At 34.1% G+C, this 25600-nt stretch overlaps 1 protein-coding gene across 2 annotated transcripts in view; it reads left to right on the forward strand.

Annotated features, from left to right (window-relative positions):
- Positions 1-15062: 15062 nt before the first annotated feature.
- The window catches only part of LOC125053193 (ras-related protein Rab-37), a 49408-nt gene continuing 38870 nt past the window's right edge, over positions 15063-25600 (forward strand). Inside the window, exons 1-4 of one of the 2 annotated variants that reach the window (XM_047654437.1) lie at positions 15063-15324; positions 17844-18011; positions 22400-22558; positions 23606-23716. In XM_047654437.1, coding sequence (XP_047510393.1) covers positions 18003-18011; positions 22400-22558; positions 23606-23716 — 279 coding nt within the window. In that variant the 5' untranslated portion in view covers positions 15063-15324; positions 17844-18002. The remainder of the gene's footprint in view (positions 15325-17843; positions 18012-22399; positions 22559-23605; positions 23717-25600) is intronic. The other variant, XM_047654438.1, reaches the window with a different exon arrangement.

Genomic DNA, 25600 nt, shown 5'->3' on the forward strand with positions numbered 1-25600 from the left:
ATGGAACATATTAAGATAGGTATCACTTATTCCACGTCATTAAATTTGAAACTGTCGACATCCCTACTCATCGGCAAAGAAGACAGAGGGTGTAGGCCGAGAGAAAAAAGCCGGCGTAAAAAACTCTCGGTAGGTACTCTTTTAAAATAGCAAATCATCAAACAACACTTATTTTAAAACAAATACCTATCGCAAATTAATTAGAAGTAACCTATCTAGCACTAGTCCCAGCCCCCAGGCCCTTTTATCAACTAGGTAATCGTTAACTTTATAGTAAGCCTTTTAACACAGCTTTTCTTTAATACATTTCTTAAATTTACTAAAATGCAGAGATAAAAGAGCCTAAAGGTAGGTATAATTATTTTCATGAATTTATCTCTCAGAGATTCCCAACATTTTTAATTATAGATTGCACGAATAGCCCCCTTCTGCAGGATGAAAATAGTTTCGACATCAGCAGCATGACCCCATAATATTAAGCCATAAGTCATTAAGCTGTAAAAGAACCTAAAATAAACAAGTCTAGCTAGCAAGTAAAAACGTGCACTATTTTGTCTCGATGCCTTTAAGATGTGGTGCTGGTGGCGAATGATCAGAACACCGATCCGCATACGGACTCGCCTGTCTACCATAGGTATGCCAACAGCGAATTATATCTTACTTCGGCTATACAATGCGCAGAGGCGATGAGAACTTGGAGAAACTGATCGTGGTTGGTAACACAGAAGGCAAAAGATCACATGGCCAACCAACCAGATGGACCGGTCAAGTGAAAGACTCATCGTCCTCAAAACTGTACACTGTCATAAGAGAGACGCTGGACAGAAACCTGTGGAAACAGATGGTCCACTAAAGCTCCCTTGCTGACCACGAAGCTCAGACATGTGCTGCCGATTAAAGAGAGATATGCTACGATGCAAAGAACCATCTGTTGTTCACACTAAAATGTTGGTACGTTACGGACTAAAATGTTCCTATTTCGTCATTCTCTGCTGACATATTTGGAGTGAGAGATTAGAGATGGATTTCTTGCTAGTAATTATCGTTCCCGCTCTTAATTGAAAGTAAATGTTACTTTAAAGACATTCGTTTTATTACGTATATGAACAAATAATATGGAATTTGCTCAAGGGAAAAACAGCCAACACTTATGTTTGTTTTAAATTATAATAATTATATTTAATTTGTTTCTTTTATTTAAATCCCATTGATAATTGACAGCAGGTCCTAACAATCTACTCTAAAACGGCTAAACAACTATTTCAAATTGAAGCAATATTCATAAAAGCTCGCAAGAACTTTCGTAGTGGCTTGAAGGGTTAGGGGTGGGGCCGGTGGGCGTGGTCTAACCTCTCGTTCCATACGCCAGCTTTGCACTTATGTTAGCCTGGTCCCGTGACGTCATTGACGCCTCTTTGTAGGGAGGAAAAGTCTGGGTCGGTTCAGTTGCTGGCCTTTTCAAAGTGTTTTTGAAGCATTGATTGATGAATGAATATAGTCGTGATTGATTGATGAGTTAAAGCTTATTGATTGACAGGTGAGGTCTAGGTTGAAGATCGGTGTGAGTACTATCTGTTGTTTTTGTTTGCCCGAGATTCGAACTTTCAAGCTTGGATGAGCTAAGCGCACCATGATACAAAGAAAAATATGAAGGCAAGGAACTGTAATCCCTCGAGACAGTACCAGCTAATAATAGAAAGCGTGTGTATATCTAAGTTTGACATGTGCACAGAACACGTGGCGTAGTAGAATTTAAACAAATAGACGAAATTACTTTTAATTACGTAGTAAAACTAAAACGTGTTTTAACTAAAATTTAAATTTGCCCGATCATAGATAACATTTTTTTTATAACAGGCGGGGAAATGGACCGGCGCCTCATCTGACGCGCTATACCGCCGCCCATAGACATTGCCAGAGAGCTCGCATGTGCGTTGACGGCCTTTTTAGAATTGGTACGCTCTTTTTTTGAAAAGCCGTAGTTGAACTACAACAGAGACTATATAGCACTTGTCGAAGTCAAAATCGAAGCTGGTTCCACGCAGTGGTGATGCACGACAAATAATGCCTTAAAAAACAATGAGTTGTGGAGGTTATACGGGTGGAATTTCATATTCCACCTCGACGAGATGATGAAACTCAGCTCCAACAACTACTCTGAACACTCTTAGTGGTGAATGCGGTAGAAGATGCAGAGAGACCCCACTTCTCTACGCAACGCCAAGGTATCGAGCCGCTTGGAAAGTGATTGGTCGTCGATGATTTTAATCGCTACCCTACTTGAATACTTACCGATAACTATTATATTTTTACAGCTCCATTTAAAACGTCCTAAAGCTATGAGAACTCGAGATCCAAAGTTCAACTGGTGAAAACTACATAGGCCTCCTCCAATTGGCTCCATCTAACTCTGTCTTGAGCATTTTTCTCCCAATCCTCTCCACCAACTTCCTTAAGCTCGTCAACTCGTCAGTCAGGTTCCCGCTTGAGAGCCAGATCACAACCCTCCACTCCACTCTCTATCTATCTGCATTCTGCACGTACAATGCAAGATCACGTCCTTCAAATGAGAGACGAGAGTTTAAAGAAGCTATATCAAAAATAAAGTATGTTATCATCTGACTCTCTGATACGAGGAATAGGATATTGGAAGACGAAAACATATTTTTTGTCACAACAGCTAAAATAAAGCGTTATGGCGTCGGTTTTCTGATAAAGAAATCTAAATTAGTAGGTACATTACATTAATTTATTCTTGTTATTAGATACGTTCTCCTGTGCCACCACATATACCTATTTGGATAAAGGTATTAAATATAATATTTATGGCTTAAAACCAATACAACCTAGGTACTATGAAATTATATTCTAGTATATAATACTATACTTTATTAAGAAGTACTATATGTATTCTATATTTAGAATCAACGAGGATAGGTTCATTCAGTAACCGACTTCAAAATAACAATGACATAACTACCGTCGCATGCGCATCAGATGGATCCAGAGAAAGATTCCTTCAACGAATCGGAACGACACGTAACTTAATGCTAACTATAAAAATACGGAAAGTCGCGAAAATATCTCGGATACGTTTTGCGTCATCATCGATTCGACTTGTTGCGGCTTATAATGGGCAAAATTTAAGGCAAGAGATGGGCTCGTAGAAGACGGAAGTCGTTGCGGAACGTGTGTAAGTGGACCGCCATCATATCCGTAATCCGACTAGAAACTTTTTAGACTAGCTCAAGATACCCGCCAATTCAAGCTGTTAACAGCCAACCATTAGCCATAAAGTGGCACCAGAAGAAGAAGAAGAATTATACTGTCATCAATCAATCAGTCAACTGGAAGGGGGGTCAAATTTCAATAACTAGATTTGACCTAAACAGGTCAAGCTAAATACAAGCGTTACCGCAAAGGAGGTTGTCGATGTTTTTTTTTTAAATTTATTTGGTAATGAAAGCATAACATCTCCTTCCATAGTGTGATAGATAACGTCCGAAGTCACGAAGACCTATAGGTATAGGTCCAATTACGCAAATATTTCTGATTTCTCATTGTTACGGAATTATAAACCAACATATTATTTTCTTAATAAATCTATATTTTTGTATAAAAAAGTAAGAGCATTCAATCCGTAAATCATTTTTCCTCATTTCCAAAATTCTTTTACTTATTATTATTATACTTATTCTTTTAAAAATCTCTGTGCCACCATATAAGAAAAATCATAAATTATAAATTTAATACATTATTGTAAACGTAATATGTACACGATCTATAACAGCTACTGAATTAAATACTAAAACCAAACATACCCGTTAAAATAATATAAGTTTTTACAAAGCGTGTGTTGCTTTACACGAAACTTTTACCTGAGACGGGTTCCGATACGGTTCAACACACACACACACTAACACAATAAATACTACATAAGTAATAATCGATATAACGCTAAAATATTGTTTCGACTACTAAGTAGCGCCATCTCTTGGCGAATTTATTAACCTTACAAATCCCACACTCCACAGTTTAGAATAATGGTTTTGAATTAATTTAAAAAGGTCACGAAACTTGATACCACGAACAAATACCTTACGTTTTATCGATGTGGACCATTTTTAATTTAGGTTTTTAATCAATTGTACCTGATATATGTATTTTGAAATAAATATAACCCACAGTGAATGCATCAATACCAAGATAATTTTACCATCTTATAGTTTAGATTTCTTTTCATGTATGTTTTATGTAGTCACCTAACAGTGAATCGTTTTATGCTCAGGAATTATATTTTAAATACTAAAACGTCCGGCAACTGGGCAGTTTGTAGGCGGCAAAGGGCTTTAGGGCGGGGCGGGGCGGAGCGCTCCCTTCTCCCCGCCCTTAGGTGGAGTTATGCGTCTGCGCGTACCGACACTCCCTGCGAGCTTTAAAGTTGTGCTTTTATATTAAATTATGGCTTTTAGTAATATTATTGTCATCTTTCATGCTTAAATCTAACTTTTCCTAGAATTAATGTTAAATTTGCATGTTTTTTTGTTATTAAAACATGACAATACATGGACAAGAACATGACAATACAAGAACAGAATCTTCCCATTAATAGAGACTGTAAGTAATTTTATTGGACACGTTAAATTCCTTTTAGTAAAGGTTAGACGTAAATCGTTATGTTAAATTGCGTCGTGCAGAGTATTCTGACTGCTAGAAACGTGGCTTATATAGGAAATGGCCGGCGAGTATTCGGGGCAAGAATATTATATCAATAGGTATACATAGATTAGGTATGTGATGGTTGGGGAATGTAAATAGGGCATTGGAACTGTAGTTTTGAGTTTGTACGTTATATACTAACACAGCATTAACCAACAGACAAATTTGTCAATAGTACCTAATTGGGTTTATCTGTGTAATCTGTTACTTTAATACGCAAGCGACGAGTGGAAGAGACAAAATATACGAATTCATTTTATTGTACGTAATACCCCTACCTATAACTCGGTAGAACCGGACCGCGTTATAAGAAATCGCGTTGTAGGAGTACTATTCTGGAACAATTCCTGGAGGTGTTTTTGATAATAAAGTTGTTTCGTTTAATTTTATAACAAAACAATTGCAGTTACGAAAAACTAATTAAGGACTTGACAAATCATTATACATTTTACATATTATCATGCGAAACGTCGGATAAATTTAAAATTATGTCAAATAGTTGTAAATTTATAATAATAATACATAACTTTAATCCGGTAAAAAGCGTTTTTCTTTAATTATACATTTTATACTACAAAAATATAACTTTAGAAATCCCCTCGTTATGACTTATGGGGAAGAAAACCGCGTTAAACGAAAACGTGTTATAGGGGTACATATCTTTGTTTGTCAGTTGATACAGTCAATTCATTAATTAAGGTAGGTAGGTACCTATTAGTAACAATAATATCTTAAAAGCTAGGTTTTTGAAATAAGTAAAAAAATCCCACTTCCGCAAGATTCCAGAGATATCACAACAATACTGGAAATAGGGGCAGTCAAACCTGTTGGCTATCATTTACAAATGTTGTTACAGCTACCCCGCACCCCCCGCTCCAGGGACGTCACCGCTTTCGCATTAAGGTCGATTTACATCAAACGAACATAGAGCTAGAGCTAGAACAAGAGCATTCTTTCGTAATCTTTTAGTGTAAACGAAAACTAGAGGTATCGATTTACATCAAACGAACATAGAGCTAGAGCTAGAACACAAGAACGCTTTGAAAAGACCGCTCAGTGGCGCGAGCACGTCCGAACACGCTAGAACGCTCTAAGCAACTGTTCGCGCGCTCTTGCGCCGTTTACATCAAGCGAACGAGCATTCTTAGAATATTCTATAGAATCTTTGCGAACGCACTAAGAACAACGAAAGAATGCTCTACGCCTGTTTACACTAGAAGAATTTGATGTAGTGGGGATAGAATGAGCATTCGCTCGTTTGATGTAAATCGACCTTTAGACAATCAAACATTCCCGATGAGCTGCAGAAGCGAGCCAACCATCAACACCTAAAATGCGTTGTTATTCTGCACCCAAACAGCCTAGCCTAGAACAAGCCCAGAGTTAGTCTTTACGTGTAGAGAGTAGCGTTATGTACTCTGTATAATGTAAATTTTTACGACACGACAACAAGGTACAAACCTACGAGCCAGCATATTTTTTATCAGTCTATTTCGACATTATCTTTAACATGTGACTGAGGTGTTTACACTTAGTGACTTGCTGTATACTCTACTGTAACTCACAGTTATTAATAGTGACGGCGGAGCATATATTAATTAATTTCGTACAGCTAATATAACACAAAAAAATTATATTAAATATACCTATAGCCAAAGATGGAATACATACCTAATACTTATTTATAGGAAACTTAGAAAGGAAAAAATCAATAATAATTATTAAACATTTAATTAAGTAATACCTACCTAATTCGACTGTGTTGTGTGATGGTGTAAAGTAAGGGTGTGTAGGTATGTGGGGTCCGCTCATGATGCAGATAAGTTCTACGGATATTCTTCAGACTTAATCATTTATTTTGTAATCTCTTGGCGTCTTTAGCTCAGACGATGTGATGCAACACATCACATGATTACCTAATATGGTTAAGAATTAAGATATTATTTCCATAAATAGATATACCTATGTAACAAGCATAGCAATATCTCTAATCCACGTACCTATCAAAGGCCGACATTTAAACGGACTTTGAGGGTTCATTAACTTTTCATTAGGTTTTTTACGAAATTTACTAACAGTTTGGTTTGTTTAATATTCCGTTTATTCTAGGGCTAATAAAGCTGATGAAAGAATAAGTGTTAATAATGTTTGAACTTCTTTAAACGCGAGTTTATTAAATACAACGATTTTTAAGAGATATATAGATATGTATTTAACGTAACGTAATGTAATATAGATATATAGGTATCTAATGAAAATATAGTCATGTCACCCTTTTTACAATTTAATAACTTTCTCCATAGTTTTACCTATCTACGTGGTCCTCAGTAAGTCGGGATTGCTATTCGGGAGGATGGGTGCAGTGAGGCAGTTCTGCTAGAACAACTGTGCTTATTATTAATAGTTGGACACGTACTTCGCAGTGGTACTAAGTAGATAGGTATAGAATAAAAAGCTATTTTAGCCATTTGAAGGAGCGTAGGTATTGAAAACTGACCTGCCATTCTGGTTTTCTAGATTTTTTGGAAATTTAGATATATGTATTAGGGATCCATTTTACGTCTCGTCATTAATTTTTTATTATTGAAGTGAAACTTCTTTAGAATTGTTGTGATTTCAAACCGGATGCAACGGAAAAAGCGACAGTAAAAAGAGACAGACACATAAATTAATAGGATTTGGCGTGGGAGAGAGTGAGATAGGAGGCATTATACAGTGTATAAACTTTAAATTAGTGTGTATTTGATCATTTTCTGAAATAAAAAAAACAGATGTGCAAAAAATTAAATAAGTAAGTCAAGTAAGTAGTTCAATTATAAAATTAGATGAAATTTATCAATTTTATTTACATAATATCATTAATTATAGAAACTTTTTGAAGTGAAAACTTCTTACTACCTTAATTTAAAATTTTCTTAATTTAAAGTTTACTTAATTTAAAGTTTATACACTGTATAATGCTTCCTATCTCATTTTCTCCCACGTTGGACTTTTGAATTTATTTCAAACTTTTATTATATTAATTTTTACCAAATAAAGATTGATATTAAAGTTATAAATTGAAATTTAACATTAAAAAATGTTTTTTTTAAAGAAAAGATCCTACATTTAGATAGAGAAAAAGTCTAATTTACATATTTTAATTATAAAAACTTTGTTTTTGAAGGTTTCACTTCTACCACGTGTGAATTGGACACATGAATTTTTATTTTAGATTAAGGTTGGTTTTTACAAGATCTGGTAATGCGCTTCTTGCACTTTTTCCATCATATTTATTTTTTAAGTTTTTACTTTACCGGGGTTGACTGGAAGAGATCGCTTGTTAGCGATAAGACCGCTCGTTGTTGAATAATATATTAAATAAATATTAATTTACTAATTTAGAGTTTGTGTTTAGTGTTAATTGTTATTTTACTCAGTTGATAAGAAAAACAAAACAATTATTAATAACAATTATTTTATCAACCCGTGTTATGGTCTGGTTGTCTTCTGATATAGGTCTAATCTGGATTTGCCTCCTCGTACATAACATTGTAATACATCTTTTGTCCATTTCTCTTTTCTTCCAATGTTTCGTTGGTAAACTATTCGTTTTTTTTACAGTTGCTTAGAAAGTTAAAGATACACAAATGATAGACATGGGAACACACTTTTTCTGTCATTCGTATTAGTCATGTCAGTACTTGAATATTTACTTTAGTAACCAAAAACTTTCCCAAACGTTTACTTATTCTTCAGTCAACTTTTTTTAAATATCTGATAATTTAAAGATATGATTTGCCCTAAATATTCATTTCTCTACATCTTCTAGGTATTGCTTTGGTCCTTTAGTGTAAGTGTTACTTTGTTTGTAAATATCGGACAGAAATAAAGGCTTTATTAATTAATTGTTAACGTAAGAAGTTATTTATTTTAATATACTTCGTTCAGAGTCAAATAGAAAGACATTACTTTCTAAGCGTTGAGTTTTCTCAAATTTTCATTATAATATCATTGCAATTGTGTAGCGAGAATAGTATTATTTTTGTAGATAAGTTTTATTCATATAAATTGTTATTACTGCGTAAATTAATAATAAATCCAAAAGAAAGAATAATTATAAATTTATTAAGTTTAAAATAAAAAGTTTTGCTCAAATTACTTTTATGTATTGAATAACTTTCGAAATAAACCTAAAACGCATTCCCTCAAGAGATTATCATTACATAAACATAAAAATATATTAAAAGAATCTTTTTATTAAGTTTGTAAATGAAATAAGGCGGATTTAAATGCAAATGAGTTCTTGAAACTGTTGATCTGCCGACAAAGCGGCGCCACGGCGCGCGGATGCCGGCGATTTAGGCCTAAACGTAGCGTGATTTGGTCATTGCCATTGGATTCTGATTTCCTAGTACTCTCGGACCAAATATTTTTTTTTGTTTTAAACTTCACTCTATGTTTGTTGGTTGGTTGGTTATTTTTATTGAACTAACTAACTAACTGCTCGATAATTAATAATGACATCAATCAAATAATTACATACTGCAAAATAATACGTATTTTTATTTAAAAGTACGACATTATCCGATTAATTCCTTAACATTATGAACTTATTTTATTTAAATAATAATTAACTTAAGTATTAATCATACATAATTATGTCAAATAACACAGGGTTAAAATAAAATTATTAACAAAAGATAAAAGAAAGAAAGAAGTCATATGAAACGACCACTTCTATTTATTCGTCATTGTCCATTGAATATAATTAACATACTATTCAATTCATTCATTCATTTACAAATTCAGAGCACTTTCTCGCAGGTCACGTATGAACTACACAATCCGCATCCGTTCCTTTCTGAATACACAATTGGTAGCTCTGTCTCTTTCTACCTCACAAAATTAATATTGCTGCCTTGTCGGCTAAGCGACGTTGCCGGACCGCGTGTCTTCACTCGTATCGGAATTATTTCGTTTGAATTTTGTGGGACAGAAAAATAGTTTAGAACGTAATGTAAAAGTAGGTACAAAATCTAAACTATATTCGCAGTTAATTACATTTTAGAATATACGTATTGCGTGGTATGAAGTCCGTTTTAATAAGTAAGGTAATCCTTGAAATCATTATTATTTTATTAAAACTAGGTATCTAACAACAATAAAACGTCCCTTTGTCAGATCTTTATCACACAACACACTTTCGTTCCATAATTTTTCAGCAATATTGGCTGTTATAGTCCTTTCATCCGTGGTGACTTCGCAGCCTGTCATTGCACTAATCGATTTTTCGATTTACTTTCACACAATGTAAAGAGACCGACTTGACAACACTTTCTTATCCGTGTATAAAATCAATGTATGTAATATGTTTTTCCTAACTATGACTCCTATCTCAATAAGGTATTATACGGAAGTCAGTCTCGCTCGGCTCGCGGCGTTTTTAACATACGAAGTTACATTAACCGAAAGTTAGTTTAACTGCAATAGTGTCTTATATTTTTCATACATATCGTACATCCGAAAACTTCATTTCATGAAATCTACACTTCGTAAACGAGTTGTGTTAAACACAGATGCTGCTGATTTTCTTGATAAAATCGCAATTGTAGCAATAAAATAAAATATTATTCATTAAGGTGACTTTTGTACACTTATAAACGTCAAAGTCAAATCAAACAGTCCAATATTTCGTTCGAATGCAAGTAAATAAAAATAACCATTGCGATCTTAAATTTAAAGTTTTGAGTAGACTTTAGAAAAAATGCAAAAAACTATCATAATAAATGGACACGAATGTATCTATGTTTTTATTAAAAATTGATGTATATGTACTATATGGAAAACTAAGTCTATATGTACCTTTCAACTCAGACTTTCATTGTCTTAATATTCTTTAATTCCCATCCATTCCAAAGTGAGGCTTGGTCTTACCTATAGTCGCGTGTGGAATATTAATCTGTGGAGCTAGAAGACTGATTGATGACCGGGAACTTTAAGAACGATTGGCTTCAGCCATCATCACACTTGAAGAGAGTGAATGTCAGGCCATATATCACTTATTATCAAATTTACATTACCGAAATAGGTAGGTTCGTCACTTACTTTTTTGTTGTAAATATTTAATTATTTATTAAATATAGCGTTATTTAAAAAATAATAGAACATCATAATTTCACCTTTAACTTTGTAAATTTGGACAATATACGATGATTTTGATTAACCTAACTATTTATAAAAACTAAAACTAAACGCGCTACAACGTTTATAGGTCTCGTCCTCAGATTTTTGTATCTATTTCAAGATCACTCGTCAATTAATTGTCTTAGCGAAAACCCATTAATGTAAAAAGAATTCATAGAAATCTCGATATTTTGTTTAAAATTGCTTTGCGGGTAGATTATCATTAGTCCTACCCTCACTTTTTGCTATGACCACCTCGTATAGAGAAACGCTATAAGAAGCGCTTTAACCAAAATTGAGACTGACGGTAATGAATGCGACTAGGGAACGCAGCGCAAAGCAGCGCTGAAGTTGGAAGTTTCAGGCATGGATCAGATTTTATTCGTACCTTGCATTTACCGATTCTTTCTATCTATAGAAAACTAGATTTTCTGTTAAATTTTAAAGTAAAAAAGTATAAATAAAAAAACTATATTTTCATTGTTTCCTACCAAAAAACAAAAAATATAACAGACAAACTTGAATGTATTCATTCAAGTTTGTCTGTTTATATTAAACTGGAAGTTATTGGAGTTTGACTTTAATTTTTGTGACTCTATAAAGCTCAAATTCAGCCTCACATGGAGAACTGTTCTCATCTCTGGGCGGGTGCTCCCCTGTACCAGCTGCTTCCGCTTGAACGTATTTAATGAGGAGCTATTCGAATGGTCGACGTCGAACAGTCTCTTACTGAGCGACTGGATTCCTTGGCGTTGCGTAGAGATGTGGGGTCTCTCTGCATATTCTACCGCATTTACCATGGAGAGTGTTCAGAGGGGTGGTTCGGACTAATATCTGCAGCTGAGTTTCATCATCTGACGTCAAGGCAGAATACAAAATACCATCCGTATCACCTCGACGTCCGTCGTTCCACAACTGAGTGTTTTTAAGGCAGTTTTTGCAGTTTGTGCAGAACTAGCTGCCTACTGAAGTATTTCCGAACCAATTCGACCTTCAAGAAAAGAGCGTACCAATTCTTAAACTAATTATACATCTCAGAGTATACGTTTCGAGTTAAAAATAACCTCTACATTAAATTAACTGCAGGTCTCGATTAATGCACCTCGCTGGATAACTTCATGATTTCGTACTTTTCACCAATGCATCAATTAACATAATCGTAATGTACACCTTATCACAACTACACAAGAGCCAGTTTAACCTGCATTCAATTTAGTTTTGGGATGTTTTATTGGTTTATCTTTTGGTTTATTTTTGGCTGCGGTAGGCGGTCGCTTGAGTCGGTATTTTTTTCTGGTGTTTTTGTAACTTGAGGCAACTTTGGATTTAGACCGCGTTTCCTGCTATTGTGTCGAAATTTTCGATTAGTGCTTTTGTTTGTCTGTTTTTGATGCCAGGTGATAGGTTTTTGTGCGATCTTGGCTTTAACGTATTTTGATTCCCGGTAATTATTGTTTTAGCACACAGAATAATGACTAGGTATCTATTTAATAAAAAAAATACAGAAATTATCTCGCCCTAAATTGACCGGGACTTGACAAATAGGTACTTCTACATATATTGTGAGTGTCCTAATTGTTAACATACAAGACGTCTGCGGTATGACTTGGTGGTCCCAAGCAGTAGATGTTATTTAAAGTAAATAAATACACCTATCCAATTAATAACATAGAACATTTAATATGTATTAATTAATAGGTTCAACATAATTTAATTCTACGAATATTTTAAAATTACAACTTATCTTCGGATAATACTAATTACATAATCTGAAATTTCTTCATGTATACAAACTACAAAATACCTTATTACTTATAAAATTGCATATGTTGACTAATTATTGTCAATCGTAATTCCACGATACAGCTAATGCCATCTAGTACAGTGCGTGTGAACTAATGTAATCTTCGGACGTCCTATCGAAGGGAACGTCATAGACGTGCGAGCGAGATGGAACATAAACAAATGCTTCCCATCGATTGCGGAGGTCAACTCGCGCATGTCAAGAGAAATTTCATTACTACGAGTTCTAGATTCGAGTTTTAATATATATTGTAGTTTTATACATGAGTTTAATAAATTAACTGTATTCCGTTGTTAAATCTAGATTATAGTTGAAGTATTTTTGCCGTCAGAGACAACTATGTAAAGAAATCTTAAAACTTCGAGAATGCTTAATGTTATGCTCAGGCAATACACACTTAATTTCCTACGTAAATCGTAGGTTATAAGATAATTTAAAGCCTTCAACTTCATCGTAATATCTATATATCTTTATAGCTTTTGAGGTTCAGTTTGGGCAGGTCCCATATCTAAAGCATGTGGGACCGACATCCATTGAAGTGATATATTATAACATAAATTTTAAAGATTGTTTTGGTTGTAAAACTAAAATAATTTTGTATAACACTCTGATGCACAGTCATATTTAGAGTGACGGTTTATTGCCAGTTCTTCTCATCTTTTCGACACCCTTGATTTGAGAACTGGCAGTAAATATAAAATTTGAAGCATTATATTTTTTTTTGACATTCATAGGTGTAAATTGCGTTACCTATATTAATAAATTATTTTGACACTTTTTTTGACATATTGAATACGGTAGCATTATATGGAATTCATTACATACGATCCATACGCAACGCTATGAATTGCTATGAATACAGGATTTTCTCATAGGCCCCCGTGCCATTGGCGACTAAGGAAATTTAATATAATGACACTGCACGATCGGAGATCTCAAGCCTATGTTACGTCCTTACACAACTTGCTAAATGGTCAAATACAGAACAGTAACCTCTTACATGAACATTGTCGTCCCTTATTAATTAATTCCCAAGGTTTATAATCAGCAGAATTTTCCAAATTCCGTCTGCAAAAACCAACACAGGAGTTTAGGCACTTCTCTTTCAAATTCTTCGCAATTATAAATGGAGCCGGTATTCGGTAGTGAGCTGTTTTACAGAAAGCATTGTTTAGTGCCTACCACGTACTGCTCTTTTGCTGGTAATTTCTTTTGCTTACAACAATAAGCAAAAAATACTAGGATTAAAAAAAAATACTTTTGTGACATTTACGTTTACCAAAATTGTCATATGTTTTCGAAAAGATAGCTTAACATATACTGTAGAAATAGCAATATGTTCTATCTACTTGAAGCACAAAAGTTCTAGACTACGAAAGCATGTCATATTTCTATTTAAACTCGATTAAAAGCTCGAATGTTCGAGAATAATGTGAGATCACTGTCAGTAGTATCGCGGTTGAATCTGCGGCTCGCATCGATTTAACAGAATCCAGCCGTACACGGTAAAAAGCTTCCAAAGATCTATCTCGGAAATACATTACTTTAATTTTATTAAATTTCGACAATTTTGTATTAAACATTAACTTACGGTTGGAAAGCAAATATATGGTTTGAACGTGGATGTGTATTAAATCCATACATATTTTAAGATAATATGTATAATTGCAGTTTACGTAAGGATACAAAATATGTTTTTTTTACATATAAATTGTCTCTGCACAAACACAAAATTTACGTTCTAGCTTAAGACTAATAATAAACTCAAAACTAACCTACTTTACTAAAAAGGACATTTAACATAAGAAAGTGTCCAATAACACTACTTACAGTCGCTAATAAATGGAAGACACTTTGTTCTATGTTTAACACTACCATTGTTTAACATATAAGACTTATGTGCACTAACATTAGTTCACTAATTTGACTGGTTTTGTCATTTTCAATCTTCTCACTAGGCCAATGATTTCAAGAAGTTGAATAGCCTCGACATCCACGTGTTGGTGGAGCCGTGGAGCCTTCGTTCGTGGGCTTCGAAATTGGTAAAACTAAATTCTAAAATTCCATTATTTTCTTAAAGATAAATAACAGTTTACTAACGCTAATCCGCATTTTGTTCATATGTATTTCATCGTATATCGTTTCTTCAATTGCGATACAACCATATCACATACATCTGCGACTAATTAAGCTATCATTTATTAGGTAAATATATAAAAATATATATGTTCGTCGTACTTAATTCGCTAAATCAACAAGATAAGCAATGTAATATAAATTAACTGTTAGCTGGATTCAACGCTGACAAAATAAAAATAAAAAATCTCCCGATACATCCCCGCATCCGTCCTCCCACTGCTCCCTGCAACACAACTACACAAGCACGCATCAATGAAACACGTTTTACGATCACACACACTAGCACACTACGGAATTTTCAACCCTAATGTTGTCCTACATTCAGGACATAACCTCAAAAAATGATTCGGTTCGCGGAGATCAGTTCTAGTGTTTCCGTCTTCTGTCACCAGAATATGTGAACCGCGTGTGACGTGTCTTCAGTTCAGCGTCAGTGACAGCCGGAATGCACGCCCAGTCCGATTTCGGCAATTTATGATAGTGTCAACCAAATGAGTGTGAGTAGATTTAACTGTTGGCTGATCATCAGCGAAGTTGGAGAGCATTTGGTATTCTAAAAATTTAACTTTTCAAGGTTTTGTAATTCTCAATTTCGGCATTTTTTGAGCTGAGAATACCAAGTTAAACTCCCTCAGCGACGGCTGCTTGATTGGTTATTTAATCGCATGACAGGATAGTGGGACGCTTATCAAAAGGTCACGGAGATAACAATTTACTAACGCTTCCGATAATAATTAATTTCAGATGAATTTTGACCTTGACTACGCGTCTGCGTCACGTAGAAAATAGTATTATATTAGTACAGGCACTTTTGTATATACTAATTACTTTTAATAATTATTAATTAGGAAGATTCGACATAGGTACGTGTTGACATAATAAATTTAGTAAACAGGCCTTCATTCATAATAAACCAATAATAATTATAATTAATAATTAAAATTAATAATTAAAAATAAACTGATCAAGTTACTCTAATGTAATATTACTTCAAGTAATCAAAGAAAGCATTGTTACTAAAAATTACTAGTATTTTAATTTTTTGTAACATTTATGTTTACCAAAATTTTCATATATTTTAGCAAAGATAGCTTGTAACATATACTGTAGATATAGCAATATGTATGATGTGGTAATCTTCAATATGAGTTAAATACCAACTATTCAGTAAACTAAAAATCTAATTAAATATTTTCGTCCGTTTAAAAGCCAGCTAGTATGACAATGAATAAACATGAAGGGAGAATCAATAGCATCTAAATAGGCTTAATTAGGTGGGTGGGGGGGTGCAAGGGTGAACACCAGTTGAATGTGTTAACATGTCTACTTTTTTTTATCAGATATCTTCCTTTATTATGGGACTTTCCGTATCTTGACGCAAGTATTGGGTACCGACAATATAAAATAGGATTAGGTACCTATCATTGCAATTGTTTTGAAGGCCTTAGTTTTATTACTGAAAATAGACACCGTTCATTCTCAATTTTAGGAACCCATAAGTTAGTTAATGTTTTTATAATATGCAATAAAAAGTACAATATATGTAACCAATATTCAGATTGTACAAACAACATGTCAGTTGATTTGTTTTATCACATTCTCTATAGATGGCGCTTATAGCAATTTAAAAGAATTTCAATAAAAAAAATACAGTACTTTTGTAGGTACTGTATTATAAATTGTTTCTAATTGAATTTTTAAATAATTAATGAAGAATTAAGAATAGTAAAAAATTCTAAATAAATAATCAATAATATCAATAATTTTATAATAATATCGTATAATTCTTTTTAAAAATTAATTGATCAACTAGATTTTGGTAAAATGTTGGTACATGCATGTTATAATATAAAATAAGACTGCAATAATTGGCAATATGGCATTTTGTATGCATATTTAACAATGTTAATATTGTTAAATATGTTAAATTACTAGTTTTTTACTTATAAGTAAACTTACAGTTACACATAGATACAAAAGAAAACACTTAGACGTCATACCTACAAACGCAAAACAGATTACATTAAACATTGGCGAATTACGAAGATGCACATGGAACTATTGTGAATATCTTGTCGCATACGGGGATTCTTAGAGAAATTAACGACAGCAAATTTGTGCTATCTATCCGCCCATTAAGAATAGCGTGCAAAAATAATAAATTGGTGACTCCTAACTTTGATAAATTATTTATTAAATTACCACATATAGCAAGCGTAGTACCAAATATGTTAATTTAGATTCTATATAAAGATTGAATTGAAATCAAAAACCCAAACCAATTTCGGGAGTTACCTTCATGAGATTTCCGTACCTCGCTGCTTCCCGTTAAAAGCCTTCATATGGATTTTCGTAGAAGTCGGGATTTAATAACTTTAATATACCTAGCTAATATTCTCGATAAATCGACATCAAAGGATACATCTCAAAGTGATACAAAGCTGAAAGCTTTTAATAAAGCAACAACTTATTTCTTGTACTCAAGCCTTCGATATTAAAATACAGCTTCCTCCCGCGTTCTCGCGAGATTTCAGGCTGAAATTTAGACGTTAAGAGCAGGCACAAACCAAAATCACTCATCGTAGATTTCATTTTAGCTAAGTATGTGATGCTTGACTTAAAAACAATAAATATGTATTGATCCTTCACTATAACGTCTTAATAAAAAATCCTCGATACAAAAAGAAATCAAAGTTACTTCTAACTTTTGCGTAATTTCGTTTTTATTCAATCATGGCGACTATTGAATTACAGCACTTTAGTTTGGCCCATAGCTGATACTAGCGATTTTATGTGGTATAGTTTTAAATAAAAAGCATTTGGCGGTTACTTCATATTTGTTCCGTGAAACACTGTATCGTCCGTCTCATCTCACGCGAACGTCGGGCATACGATTGTTTCAATAAGTCACTAGAGCGGGCGGAGGGAGACGCAAGTAAAATCATGAATTTTGCTAGCCTGATGCGCGCTCTTAATAGGATATTTTAAGAATTGACATTCTCTCTTCTACTTATAGTATCATCTCCTTTCGAAAGTTGGCGATCATCATCACTACTTCAAGTTTGGATGTCGCGCTTCTGAACAATGACGTGCTTTGACCAAACCATTGTCTAAGATTCTTCAACCAAGAGCCTGCGGTCAGCTCCTACCGCCAGGCCTCCTTCTTCCTGCCACTATGCCTTTTGTGAGTTACGCTATTTGCCTACAATTAATTCGTATTAGGATAATAAATTGAGATCAATTAAAAACTATTATAACTATGATATTTTAAAAGAGTACCGAGAGTTTTTTACGCCGGCTTTTTCTCTCGGCCTACACCCTCTGTCTTCTTTGCCGATGAGTAGGGACGCCTACAAATTCAAATTTAATGACGTGGAATAAGTGATACATGTATCTTATGTTCCATAATAAACATATTTTATTTTTTTTATTTTTTATTTTATGTGAAACCAGTTTCCATGTACCAATTCTTTAAAAGCCGGCAGCGCGCTTGCGAGTCGTCTTGCAGGTGCGAGTGTCCATGGGCGGCGGCATGTCCTGTTTCATAAAACTAGAAGTAAGAAAACTACAACACTCTATATTAAATAAAATTACACAATATTAATTATTTGTTTTGGGCACTCACTGGTATCTTTGCATATTGATGCCTCAATGGGCAAAGGAATCGTTTGTAACCGGATGTATTTGGGGCAAATTTCAATTTACGCAAGTTAAATAAACATTGCTATCGTTTGAGCGACTCCGTCACGTAGGGTCGGGTTATATTTACATAATACCCCACTCGTGAGGGATGGCGTTATGATGCTTCGTAAGGTTTTAATTACATTTAGACATATCGGGGTAATAGTAGTTCCAAGATTGTATAATCACGTATGTAATTGATACTGATTCAGATCTAGGAAACTGAATTTCGTATCAGAATTTTTAGACGCAAAGGCGTGAGGATGACCATACTAAAGTTTATACGAATAAACCTTGTTCCTTCTATCTGTGTGGAGTCCTTCCAGGAATTCCCACCCCATGGACGGTTTGCTGCCCGTGACATGAGACAAAATGTGGCTGGCAAGGCCACCAAGACTAGTAGTGTAGACAGATTTGATCGGACCGAGAACGACATCATAGTGTGTGTCAAGCCTAATAATTACATGTCATTATTATTATCAAAAGTAATTAATATTAAAGTAATCTTCGACTGTCGTTCCTATAACTGCCGTTTGTCAGACAGACATAACATTTATTACTAACAAACACACACACACATAAACATTAAACACAACAAATAACAATAGGTAATCAAAGAAAAGAAGAAGATATATCAAAAATAAAAACATCCCTTTTCCCATTCGATTCGATTCAAGTTTAAATGCGTGTGTGCTGTGGTTGTAATTGGCCCTGGCTCAGCATTATGCTGAGGAGCAGAATGTTCCACAGCGCTGGTCATTCTACCAGAGACCACAACAGCTAGTTTGCGCCTCAGTCGCAAAAAAAAGAAAGAAAAGGAATGTAATATTACTTCGTAGAAAATAGTAATAATTAAAATAAAATAAATAAATAATAGTAAAAGTTACCAGTGTAAGTAACGAAGTCTTGTGTAAAGGTACCTATTGTAATATAATGTATTGTAAAATGTAAATAAAATAAAATTTAAAGTTAAAAATAAGAATAATTGTTAAGAAGTAGATTTATATATTTTTTTTTTGGGCGGATTAGAAACTAAATTTCCTGGGATTTTTGTTGACTGTGTAGTCGATTCGATCGCGGAACGAGTAGGTACACGAATCACAGAATATGAAAGACAATAATAAAAATGGATGCCACACAGGAAGAAATACCCCGTAGTTGACGCCATACTTCAGTTTCCCTATTTTTTATTGACACTACTTATTATAAATATATTAAAAGTGTCAATAGATTGAAAATGGACGGGTATTTTCAAGATTAGTAGAATTGGTAATTTCCACTCTGGTAGTCATTCACTCATCTGTGTCCGTTTCTCTGAATCCCGGACTCTTAGCGCGGGAAACGCATTGAACATACCCTGAAAACTTGATTACACAGTAGTTGTGGTTGTCAGTAGATTCAAAACGTTATTGATGGATTTACGAGACAAAACAAGGGGTTTATTGAATACACTGTGCACGCCATAATCGTACTTATATGATACAAATAAGACACGTTTTTGAAAAGCAAACTCGTCACCAATATTGCAATTTGTCTCTGTATAGCATCCTTTGATCTCGGACTATGTTTGACGAAGGCATAAGCCCATTTATATAACTTGATTATAAAACCGAGTGCTCATACAACGTATAGTGACAAATGATACATTATATTATAAAATTCTGTCGAGTATATACTTAGACTTGACATAATTTAAGCTTCCACAACTGAGTGTCTTTTAAGGCAATTTTTGCCGTGCACCACCACCAACCAACGTAAAAGGCCGGCAACGCACTCGCGAGCCCTCTGATATTAAGAGTGTCCAAGGACGGCGGTATCACTTACCATCATGTGAGCCTCGGTTTGCCCCCATTCTATAAAAAAAAAACAATTTAGTAAGTACAGTCAAAACCGTTTATAACGACATCGTTTACAACGACCTATCGGTTATTACAACCAGATTGTATGGTCCCGTCCGAATCCCTAGTAAACTATTCAGTAAACAAACCGCTTATAACAACATCGGATACAGCGACATATCGCTTACAACGACAAAATTTTATACATATTCATCAGCTATAACGACCAACCGCTTCTTGTCTTAGCAAAACAAAAGAATACAAACGATTTTAAATCTTATAAGCATTGAATGAATATTTAGGCATATTATTACCTAAGCACTTTCTCCCACCTCATCCAAACCTCTTCCCGGCCATTTGACCTTGCATACTTTACACATGTTTAGTTCGCTAATGGACTGCGTGAGTAACAGTTTGATTTAAAAGTGTTGGTGTTGTTTACACTGTGCAATTGTGCATTTATGTGTTATCATGTCGCAAAAAAAGAGAAAAGCGTTTTCTATTAAAGAAAAATCTCATGTCATATGGATAAAATGCAAAAAATATTTGAGACTGGGCTAAAAAAAAACGTACCAAAATGACTGATTACTTTTATACCTAATTATTTCGTAATAAATATTTTTGTTTATTTTATGACTCGTTTACATATTATAATATTAACATTCCATATTATAACCCATACCTACCTATTCTAGATCGATAACTATGTACATACATATGTACTGTACTTGTGTATATGACATTGCTTATAACGACTATCGGATATAACGCCGGCAACTATACGGTCCCTTCAATGTCGTTATAACCGGTTTTGACTGTATGTTGCTTTTAGGAGAACCAGGACCTTATCACGAAGTAGGGGGCTCAAGAATTGACAACCACTCAAAAAGTAGTCATATACTCGTACAGTTTATAATAATACTATCAAAATTCACATAACTGTGGTGACTCTGATTAAGTAGGTAAGTCATTGGCCTAAAGGTCTAGATACCAGGCCATAAACTCCAAAAAAAAAAAAAAAAGTAGGTAAGTCAAAATAATGACGAAAATATTCTACAATAGTGAGACATACCTAAGTGGAAACATTTTTGTATCTGTAGCACTATTTTTGAAGTTATACTTCTTTTGGCGCGTTAGTTTTTTCTTTATTGTCTGTGCCTTTAGAAAAACTTATTATATTGCACCGGTTATTTAATCTACAGTTTAGTTGTAAAATTTGTAAAGACGGTTCAGATACTACGCAATTATATAAAAATAGATCAAAACTGAATTTTACAAAGCCTTCATTTATATTTTCTGAAGGAAAATTTTATGATTAGCTAAAAGAAATGTAAGCCGCTTCAAACTTCAAAGAAACCTTTTAAACACGAGATATCATCGTCAGCGGATGAACGTAACGCGGACTATTATGTAATTTTTCATTTTTTTTTTAAATTAATTGCACACGAAAGAGATATATTATTATATTAGAATATTATGAAGAATCACTGTAGATAGATAGATACATCGAGTTGACTTTTTTGACTTTATAAAGGTGTTTTTAATACCCAATATGTTGATTAAAAAACTTCGTAGTTATTTAAACTCGATCAAAAAGTTTTCTTTGATAGATTGCTGAAAATATTATTCCCAATTTTTTCGTGAATGTACTTACCTACTGAGCGTCTGGTTCTTTTTAGTTATTCTTATTCAACGTACTAAATCTCTGTCTTTATATAATAATAATAAAAAAAACACTAATGGCACTACAACCATTTGAGGTCTGGGTCTCAGATTCTTGTATCTGTTACAAGATCAGTTGTCAATCTAATAGGCAAGTAGGTGATCAGCCTCCTGTGCCTGACACACGCCATTGAATTTTGGGTTTAAGGCAAGCCGGTTTCCTCATGATGTTTTCTTTCACCCGTTCGAGCGAATGTTAAATGCGCACATAGAACCTTAAGCGCACATCCGATTAAACATACGACCTCAAGATTTTTTGTTATCTTGCTAATTTGTTTTCTGGCATCGTGATCAGACGAAGCTTTTAATTTAATTTATAATTTTTTTAAAGCAAATGGGAACTGACGACAGCATGAGCGACGATGTGTTCGAAGACGAGTTGCGTGCGCCGACCCTACGGGCCACGCCCTCACCTACTGGCTACAGAGACTACCGGCCTGTCGATTCACCGGCGCGCGCGCCTCACGACGATGACATTCCCATACATAAGGTACAAGTACTGTTTAATAAATGTGTTACGATCTAGGTAAATTTAAGATTCATTAGGTTTTTAGTATAAAAATCTAGTCCCTCCAATGATCACTAAAATTTAGCAATTAATAGGTATTTTGGTCTCCATCATTTTTAAAATAGCTGTTTTTTACCTTTCTTGTATCTATTTATATGTAGGTAAGTGTGAAAAGTTCAATTTATTAAGGTTTTGTCTGCACCTCGAAAAGCTCGTCTCCTTTGTTAGATTAAATTGAAGTGAATCACTTACCTTCAGAAGAAGCAATTATTATTTATGAAGAAATCTAGACACGACAGCTCATAAACCTATTTCAACCTTTCCCGGTTTTCAATTTTGTTATTGATTTTATCTAAATTTAAACTCTATCCAAAATACTTGTAATGTATATACCTAAGGTGCTAGGAGCAGTGTTGGCCTAGTGGCTTCACCGTGCGAATCTCATCTCTGAGCTCGTTGGTTCGATCCCTGGCTATGCATCAATGCACTTTCTATGTGCGCATTTTCTCTCAAACGGTGCAGGAAAACATCGTCAGGAAACCTGCTTGCCTTAGACCCAAAAAAACGACGGTGTATGTCAGGCAGGCTTATCACCTACTTCCTATTAGATTGACAGATCATGAAACAGATACAGATATCTGTGGCACAGACCTAACCTAAAAAGTTTATAGCGCCACTGTTTTTTTATATATCTTCTAGACTTTAGATAGCGTTTCTTTCTTCTGACATTTGACAAATTGCGTGTCAGTTTGAGTGAGTGTTTATTTCACAGATATAATGAAAAATCATTGACGCCCAGCTGGAGTTTGAACGCTCTATTGGGGTTCTCTTAGGGTTGGAAATAGCTGAAAAAATTAAACTTGTTTTAGTTTTTGAGTATATAATGTTTTAATATGTACCTAGTAGTATTCTTGATTTGATTTATTCTTTTGATAAATAACTTGTATCATTCCACCATAAAAAAACTCAATTAATTACCAATGGGATAGTATAAAATTTCGAAAATTGCTTACAGACTTCTATTTTCAGACAATATTGCTCGGGGACAGCGGTGTCGGCAAAACCTCTCTGCTCGTTCAGTTTGAAACTGGTAAATTTCAACCTGGGAATTTCTCAGCGACCGTCGGTATTGGATTTACGGTAAGTAAACTCCTTAAAATAACATGAACTCTGCTTTAAAAAAAAAAATTGCAACAGAAAGTGTGCTACCTGTTACTGTGTATACTGTTTGTAATTAAATAATTAAAACTCGTCGTGAGCACGTCCTGTGCTACTTCCTGCCAATTGCTGTCTTTCAGAAGGCATTGACCAATTTTCTTTTTTTGGGACGCGCAAGCGAAAGCAAAATAAAAAGATTTCGGTTGATAATTATATTTATTACATTTATTGAGTTCTATTACATTACGTATGTCTGTGTTTTAACTTGCGTCTTAAATGTAAAACTCGTAGTTTGCTCATTTGATCTGGTTTTTTAATTTTGAAGCGAGAAAAGTTTCGCATACGAGCAACAACTTCGATAATGTTTCTCAAAAGTCTTGTACTTCAAAAAAACTTGCTTTAAATTCTACTTTTATTAGTACACGTTACTTGTACTTTGTAGATCTTTGAAGTTGGATAGACTGAGCGTTTCTTAAGGCACTTTTAGCCGCGCACCACCACTATATGGAACCAGCTACCCACTGAAGTATTTCCGAACCAATTCGACTTAGAGTCCTTCAAAAAAAGAGCGAACCAATTCTTGAAAGGCCGGCAACGCACTTGCGAGCCTTCTGGCAATGGGAATGTCCATGGGCGGCGGTATCACTTAACATCAGATGAGCCTCCTGCCCGTTTGCCTCCTGTTACAATAAAAAAACATTTTAGAGGGTGTTTCCTAGTATACATCATTATTGTATATAAGAAGATTTAATAGAAAAAAAAATTGCTGACAAGTTCAGTTGAATGCGCGTGAGTTGGTAGGTTGGTTATAATCATTAAATCAAATCCAATATTTCAGAATCTAATAGATTTTTATTGTCTGAGAACGAAGGAAGGAAGGAAAATCTTTATTCCATTGGCTTATTAAATATTAAACTACTTATTATAGATAAAAAATAAGCATAGGTATCTCTCCACTGACGCTACTACTTAGGTACTTGTATTTTTCATATTTAATAACAAAAATAAATATAAGTAGTAATTGTAGTAGCTTAAATAATCAGTTGTAGTAATTTTTAAGAAATAAAAATACGTATTCACTGGTTTTTATATAACAAATTATTTTATATTCGCTATTCCGATTCCTCGACGCAACTTTACGATCCTAACAAAGAGTGTCAAAAGGCCTCCCTTATCAAGGCTTTACGACAATTGTACGAATAGGTCCCTTTAAGTGACATCTGACTCACGTCAAGAAATTGCAAATTATTTCAATTACTAAGGTAACAGAAATGAATAAGAGAAAACAAGTATAATGATGTTCGCAATACGTCATATTTTTATGTTTGGTTTGACTTACTTTCATGTTTCGCTTTGGTTTTGATAACTTGTTTGCCAACTATATTCATTATTAGTTACGTCCTCAATTTTATAATAATTAATGAGTGTTCGTAAACTATTTTTAGGCTAAGCTTTAGTAGTATATTATCAGTCTAAAAATATTGTTTCCATACTAATTTCCTTCAAAATTATCAGTCCTAAGGATGCTTAGGACTGACAATTTCATGTTAAGAATATATCGAAACGAGGTTTGTACTCAGGGTTTATTTAAGTTAAAGTTGTGTATCAACGGCTACTGAACCGTTCTTTGTGGTACAGATATTAACCATTACATCACTTATTAGTTCCTGGTATTTTCGAATTTATGTGTCGATATTGAAAAATCTCTAAAAGGGCTGTAAAGCACTCGGTACATAAGCGGCATTGGCATTAGAACCCTGAAAAGGCATAATCTCGACCTACTTGAAAATAAATGTATTATTAAAAAGCCAAGGTTAAAATGTAATTTGTTAGATAAAGGAAAATCGCAAAACAAAGAAGTCGATT

This window comes from Pieris napi, chromosome 10, assembly GCF_905475465.1.
Source record: "Pieris napi chromosome 10, ilPieNapi1.2, whole genome shotgun sequence".
NCBI classification, from domain to species: domain Eukaryota; kingdom Metazoa; phylum Arthropoda; class Insecta; order Lepidoptera; family Pieridae; genus Pieris; species Pieris napi.